This window comes from Henckelia pumila, chromosome 2 (assembly GCF_033568475.1).
Source record: "Henckelia pumila isolate YLH828 chromosome 2, ASM3356847v2, whole genome shotgun sequence".
Taxonomy (NCBI): Eukaryota; Viridiplantae; Streptophyta; class Magnoliopsida; order Lamiales; family Gesneriaceae; genus Henckelia; species Henckelia pumila.
In genome coordinates this window covers 171,915,575-171,923,574 of record NC_133121.1, presented here as the reverse complement: position 1 = coordinate 171,923,574, position 8,000 = coordinate 171,915,575, and the positions used below count along the sequence as shown (strand labels likewise).

The following is an 8,000-nucleotide window of genomic DNA, read 5'->3' as shown; positions in this document are numbered from 1 at the left end:
AATCTAAGAATTACCGCCAAAATACATCATCACCTCGTGCCGAAACCGGAAGACACTGAACTCAATAATCTCAAAAATAATTAGCTTAAATATTTAAGAAAAATAAACATTAAAGGAATTTAAAGCAATTAAATCTAAAAAATTAAGATTATAAATATTAAAACAAAATTAGGCATGTAATCCAAATTATGGAATGCTCGACGTTACAATTCCTCAGAACTCAAAAATTCTTTTAAATCAATACTTAAACATTTTGATGTCACAACGATATAATAGATATTTAAATAATAAACAGAAAAATTAAAATAATATAAATAAAATGTTTGAACATTTAAAAGGTATTTAAATAAATACACAAGCGGAATTAAAAATCTTTAAAACAAATTGGACAATCAAAGCCCTTAAATAAATAATCTAGACATTTAAAATCATTTAAATAATCATTCAATAAACTAAAGTCATTTTAAATAAATAAGCGGGGCATTTAAAATCATTTGAATAAGCAAGTTTAAACCTTTAAAATCATTAAGAAGTATAGGTTGTATAATAAAATCATTTAAATAAATAAAATTAAACAATTAAAAATATTAATTAAATAGTTAGTACAATAAAATCATTTAAATAAATAATTAACATTTTATTAACTCATAAATCAAATAAAGGATTTAAATCAATTAAACTTAAAAATAATAATCATAATATTTATTTAATTTTATGCATGCGACTTAGTAAATTGGATTTTTGGCGCTACACAGTTGCTTCCAGTTAAGGTTCTGAGTTTATTTTAATTGTTTAGTTCAGTTTAATAATATCAGTTAAGCTTATGCACAAAACACTTAGTTCGATATTTATCAGTTAAGCTTAGTCCAGTTTTGCCTTTAAATATGTTAACACCAAAACTTAATTTCTCCATCACAGACATATCTACTTTTTAGTTCAAAAGTTTCCGTAAACAACGCCATTTGATTTTGCTGGAAAAAGGTGATCTCTTGGCCGAGCTAAGAGTCCCTTCCGACCTAGAGATGAGAGTACTAAGCTAAGCTCAAAGTGGCTTCTCGATCTGAGGATGACCTGAAACTACGAGCAAGAGAGTTAAAAGAGGGCCGAAAGGTATTTTTAGAATATCCCATCCAACGTTCAATTTAGATATCCAGATAGAAAATATATAGAGTGTTGTGTGTGAATGAGAGCAATTGAAGACATCAACAAAAAGATCAAACCGTATTTATAGGGGGGATACCGGATTTGGTGCTACATTTTCTTAACCGAAATCCTTCATTATATGTATCATGGTCCCGTGTTCTTTGCAGAGATCTTGCTTATTTTTTCCCTAAAAATGAAAGATTGGGTCTCCCAATTAGTGATTAAGAACACATTCTACAGGTCGATCATGATGAATTAACGTTGAAGCCTGGCCGACCTAAGAGTTAAGAGTGGGAGTTTTGATTTGTGAGACCAAGAAGGAATTGTGGTGAGGGATGAGATGAGCTCATCTCTTAGATGGCCCGAGCTCATCCGGTATATCACATATGATTATTGGTTAAATAACAAAAAAGGTATTGTAATTATATTTCAAAATTATATAAAAATAATTCTTCAAAAAAAAATTATATAAAAATAATAATTTTCATTGCACGCAAATTGCGTGCGCAATATAGAAACGCAATACTGCAAGTATACATGTCAAAACGGGCCGGCGGGTCGTGCCGGCCCGCAACCCGCCTCAACCCGCCCGGCCCGCCTAATTTTTTATTAATTTTTTTTAAAATAAATGTTATTTTTTTAATTAAAAAAATTATGAAAACACTTGAAATTCTAAGAAAATGAAAAATAAAATTTAATCAAATAGTTTAATCAATATTAAAAAGTATTACTATGAAAAATTAATAACATATAAAATTAATTAGTAAAATAAAATATGAAAAAATTAAAAAAAAAATACTACATAGTTAATTATCATCAAAATTCATTCAAAATAAGTTCAATAAAACTAAAAAATATATATAAAAACACTAAAAAAATACAATTTTGTAAAAAAAAAAATAAAAAATAAAAATTGACGGGCTAACCCATCCTATCCCGTAACCCGCGCGGGCTCAACATGTTTGGCCCGTTTTCAAACGGGCTAAGATTTTCCCACCCAACCCAACTCGCTTCTGGCGGGGCGGGTGGTCGGACCCATTTTGACAAGTCTAACTGCAAGTAGAGATTAAAAAACATTAAATTCAAGCAGTTGGATGCATAATTTCATTCCTATTTGTTGACTCCCTCTTCCAATTTCATGGCACTGCGAGCTTCTTCAATGGCAGCCATTTCTTCTACTCCGCCGTTAGTGAAAGTCGCAGCTCTAAGCGGTTCTGTCCGCAAAGTTTCCTTCAATCGAGGCCTTATACGCGCTGGTATTTACCGTTTTCTTTCCTTATTCTGCTGATTTTTCAATTTTCATATATGATCATGATGATACTTTGTTTATCTGAAAGTTCAGATCTGACGTTTTGTGAAGGAATTTTTTCCCTGAAATTTAGCTTTTCGTGCGTTTGATTTTGCAGTTTGTTGTGTAGTGCGTTGCATAATTTCAGATAACTTTTGTTTGTTTCTGTTTAATTTTGTTTTCTATATTACTGGGGGAATTCGATAGTATTAGCTTAGAAGCAGGTCCACGCTGAGGGTTGTTTGTAAAATAACCTTGTTAAACTCGAATGTTTAAAAAATAATCCTCCCAAGTAATAGTGAAAGAGAAGATGCGAAATCTTGTTTTTCACCCCAGAGTTGAAATGTGATTTCATGGATGAATTGACATTTGAAATTTAATCCTGTAATAATGCACTAATACCGATTAATTTATAAATTTGGCCCGAGATTAATTTATATTATATGTATACAATTTTCAATTTAATATGAAAATTATATACAGTAAAATGTAATATTTGATCTAACAGCATCTTGATATCAAAACACGTGTAATAAATATTTTCATGATACATTTTTAACTTCAATTTTACTATTTTTTTATCCAATTCAATAGAACTTCAAAACTAAACTAAAATTTGTATTTCTGGTGGTTGTTCACGCCTCCACGGTCTCAACGGAGTGGTATTTTGGTACCCCCTGTGAGACATCTATTCATTTTTCACTCATGGTTTTGCCAATTTCAATTTGCTCTTCTCAAGGTGATGGGGGTTGTCAATTTCGTTTTGCTTAACAAATATGCATCTATTTCTGTGTTTCATGTTTGTTATTATGATGATAGTGGCATTATACATGCTGCAAATGGAGTAGTAGTGTCCATTTATAGTTTTGTCATTTTCAATTTGCTCTTCTAAAGAGATGGGGGTTTTCCTTTTTCGATTTGCTAAACAAATATGCAACTATTTCTGCCTTTCATGTTTGTTATTATGATGATGGTGGCATTATACATGCTGCAAATGGATCTGGCAATCTAGCTATCGAGATATCAAAATCAATTAACGGTTTGGAGATAGAACATGTGGACATATCGCCATTACCATTCCTCAACACCGATCTTGAGGTAAATGGGACTTACCCACCAGTTGTTGAGGCTTTCCGGCAGAAGATTCTTGATGCTGATTGCTATCTTTTTGCCTCTCCTGAGTACAACTACTCCGTCACTGGTAATAAAAATCTCTTATCCCATGGTAACTAAATGAAGCTAATGAGTAACATAAGCTAGCAGTGGATTTGCTGTACACATCGTTTAATTCATTCAATTAATGTCCATCTTTTTTTTTCATCCTTTTGAAACTATTTGTTGATTAGCCAATATTTACGCATTGGTCTTTATCACCATTTAATATATAGTTTCTTTGCTTGTGAAAGTGAGATGTTTTTGTTGCACTCACATTCCTAATGTAAAGGGAGAAGTTTTAAGTCAAGGTTCGGGTTAGTATTCTAGTTGGGTATAATTACCGAAGGGAATATAGTTTTTTCACCTTCCGCTGGAAAACCAATCAAGTCCTAATTAAAGATGTAAATGAACTGAATCGAGTTATGAATAACATTTGAAGACTCGAATCCGTCTCAAATTAGTTATATTCGAGCTGGAGTTTAATTCGAATATCGAAAATTTTAATTTTTTAGCTTCATTCGATTCGAATTAATTCTCGAGTTCGAGTTCACCTAATATTCGAACATGTTCACGAGCTTATATTAATAAAATATTAAAGTTCACTTGTGGCTTGCGAATTATGTAGCAAAACAATTTGGGTTCCATTCTTTTGTATTCGATAGTTTTGAATACACATAAATATTTTTCGAGCTAGCTAAAAAAACTCCCTAGCCGGTTCAATTTGTTAACACTCCTAGTCCTAATACAATTTAGCAAAGGATTAGTTATGAAATATATATGGACGTTCAGAGCCTTCATACTCATTAGATGAAAAACTAGTAAGAGGTATATTTGTCTGATTACCTGAATTATAGAATATAATTTTTGTATAGAAACAAAATCCATTAACAAAGAAATAGGAATGCACAACTAAAGGATGATTCAGAATATGTAGTGCTGATGTATATAAGCTACACCATTGTCTCTTCTAGCTATTCCAATCAATTAGATGAACTAAATGGAGTTTTCATTGGGCTCTTAGGTAGTGTTTGCAACGTTTAAAAATAAGTGATTATGGAGATTCTCTTAACAAATTTGTTAAGAGAATCTCCATAATCACTTATTTTTAGAGGTTGCAACCACTATCTTAATCGACTTGTTACCCAAATTGCTATACAGTATTTGCTGTTCTCTCATAGCTGATACATGTCTACTCATTCTCCTTCCACAAATTTGCTTGTGATTATGACCGGAAAGCAGACGAGAGTTGAACATGGTTAGAAAGAATCACATTTAAATACATGCTGGAGGCCAAAGCTTAAGATGACCACTGGTGTGAGATAGCTATTTAAACCAGTGTTGTAAATGGCGGGAGGTGGTGGCGGGGCGGTCCGTGACCGCCTAGGCGGTTGAATTTTTTTTAAGCATTTTTTATGGGGCCGCCTAGGCGGTTGAATTTTTTTAAGCATTTTTTATGGGTAAACATATATAGTAATGCAATGTAATAAAAAATAATCATAATTTTTTATGTAAGATGTGTAACTAATTAATCTTTATGCATAAAAAATGCTTCAAAAATATAATACTATCTATACAAGGTGCAAAAATGAAAAACAAAAATAAAGTGACTAGTGTTTTTGAAATAAGTCAATAACTAGTTGTTAAAATGGGTAGACTTTGACTAGGTTTTTAAAATTTATTGACTTTTGACTATAATTTTAAAATTAGTTGACTGACCTTTGACTGAATTTAAAGATGTGTTGACCGCCTTGGTCGCCTCACCCGCCTCACCCGCCCGAGCGCCCGCCACCGCGGCCTCGCCTGCCTCGCCCGCCGGACAGCTTGGGCCGCCTGAAAAGGCCGCCTCATGCCAAGGCATGGCGGTCGAGGGCTGCCTACCGCCTAGGCGGTCGCCTCGACCGCCATTTAGAACACTGATTTAAACCAAGCTGAATGATAATGTCTTCATTGACAAGATTGAAGATTATATTGGTTGTTAGTGATAGATCATGGTTATCATGTTATTTTGGACACTGTTCTAAAAGGCGCCGCAGATCGATTTTCTTTTCAAAAAAAATTAATTTAAAAATATTAATATTTTTTTAGAATAATGGTTGAACAAATTTATGCGTATTCTGTTGACATATATGCACATAAAAAATTTATGTACGTTAATAAGAATGGTTGAAAAAATATTAATGAAAATATTGAACACATTTATGCATATTTTTTAGATATTATAAAATATTATATATATATATATATATATTTTTATAGTTAATTAAAATATTTAAAAAAAAAACGCCTAGGCGCCCGCTTAAGCACCTAGGCGCTAAGCGGTAGGTGGCCACCCGCCTACTGCCTAGCGCGTTTTAGAACCTTGATTTTGGACGATCAATGTTTTATTTGGGTTATGATTCTATCGAAGAGAATGCAAACAACTGATCCCCAGAATCTTTATACTTAGTGTTTGTGTTTTTAGCCCTTGATCAATGTGAATGGATTGTTTAAATGATCATTAACTTTAGGCCAGCAATGAAAGAAAATTCAGCAAACAAGAATGCAAGATTTACGTGGTTCGATCAATTGATCTACATCTACTGCAGGAGCACTATTTCTCTCTTCACCATGTACACACTTTTTCAATCAAGGATACAAGATTTCTCACAGAAATTCACTTTGGTTTTCTTCCTTCTCTCACATACAAGAAACCACAATTGAATTGCACAAATAAATCTTCTTGGCCATCTTTCAGGAGCTCTCATTCAAGTACACGCTCTTGACCAGTTCTTTCTCTGCATCTTCACTTGTGGCTCTCCCTTTTATATCCATGCCATGTCTAGGAAGTGTAACTTCTTCAAACGACAATAGAGCACTTGATTCTTGTTGAGTGAGCTTCTAACTGCGGCCAACTTCCAGTCATCTTTGATTTCATATTAACTCATGCATTGTTACATTTGATGGCTCGAACACCTGGCTTCACTGATTTTGCCTACAACTCCAAAGGAAAACAAATATTGTATGCAAGGATGGAGTGTGTTCAGGAAAAAGAACAAACTTGTGGGGACTACAAATTTTAATAGCTGCAACAATGTTTATGCTGTAATAAAAATAAAATATTTGCCTTTGGAAAAATTTCCTTCCAATTTCATCTCATTTTTATTCTTTTTTCTGGCAGCACCTCTAAAAAATGCCATTGATTGGGGATCCAGGCCACCAAATGTATGGGCTGATAAAGCGGCGGCGATAGTCAGCGGAGGTGGAGGTTGGGGTGGGGGCCGTTCACAATATCATCTTCGTCAAATCGGTGTGTTTCTTAACATTCATTTCATCAACAAACCAGAGTTTTTTGTTAACGTATTCCAGCCTCCTGCAAAGTTTGACAGTGAAGGCAACTTGATTGATGATTCAACCAAAGAGAGGTTGAAAGAGGTTCTCTTATCACTATATGCATTTTCATTGCGGCTCCAGGGTAAATCTGCATAGCGCATCTGAATAGCCATATCATTCTTACTACATGGTACACGACACCTGTACTTTTTATATGATTTCATATTCCTATTTTCGTGCAAAGCGAATACCATCCACAGACGTTGAGTTGCTTGGATTTCTATTGTGGTATCTCGACAAAAAAGATGTAATCCATGTGTCTAATGAAATGAATTGCTTGTTCTTGTGACCGAATAATTTGATCGCGTGCATCAATTTGCATGAGCATGATAAGATGACCTCTTTTAGGACAATTGAATCATAACATCCATTTCACTGACAGCAGTCCTTTGTTTTGTATGCTTCCAAGTCTAGATTGAAATTGGGTGATGTATCATGTTTTTTAGCATGGACCTTGCCATACTGCCAATTTTTTTTTAATTAAAAAGTACAATAATATTTTTTTCCACCTAACTTCGGCCAACAATTTATTTTTAAAAAATGACTTTCTCCAATGTATTTCAAATATTGGGGACGTCATTCGACTCATTTTTATAAAATAAAAATATTGAACAGATTTATTTTCCAAAATTTTCAAGTTTTAATTTTATCAAGATCTGACTCCCGATCGAAATAGGTATATGACACTCCAACAACGAGGATTGTAGCTGCAGTATTGCCAATTTCGATAAAATATTTTGTCATGCTTCACATTTGTCATTTTGATTTAGTTTTGCGAGAAATAAATTATTTTTTAGTTGGTTAACAGCCAGTTTCTGCCGTCTGCATCCAATAAAATATTTACTATTTTAAAAAAAAAAATAATGTAATTTTCTTGTCAAAGGATTTCTGCCAACAACATGGGGTTTTTAAAGAGGTGGTATATGATCGTCACGGACAAGTGTAGCTGAGAAGCCCTTGTAGTGTAGAGGATGTGCTCTCGTGTGACCTAAATTAGATTAAATTGACCATCGAATGTTTCGGTAAAATTTCTTAGACAGCAAAA

The 8,000-nt window shown here is 33.4% G+C and overlaps 1 protein-coding gene across 1 annotated transcript; it reads left to right on the top strand.

The window, feature by feature from the left end:
- The first annotated feature begins 2,224 nt into the window (after positions 1–2,224).
- Positions 2,225–7,252, top strand: LOC140882140 (NADPH:quinone oxidoreductase-like). Its single transcript, XM_073287930.1, has 3 exons — positions 2,225–2,399; positions 3,444–3,632; positions 6,744–7,252. The coding sequence occupies exons 1-3, from the start codon at positions 2,282–2,284 to the stop codon at positions 7,049–7,051; spliced, it is 615 nt and encodes a 204-aa protein (XP_073144031.1). The 5' UTR covers positions 2,225–2,281; the 3' UTR covers positions 7,052–7,252.
- Positions 7,253–8,000: the final 748 nt, after the last annotated feature.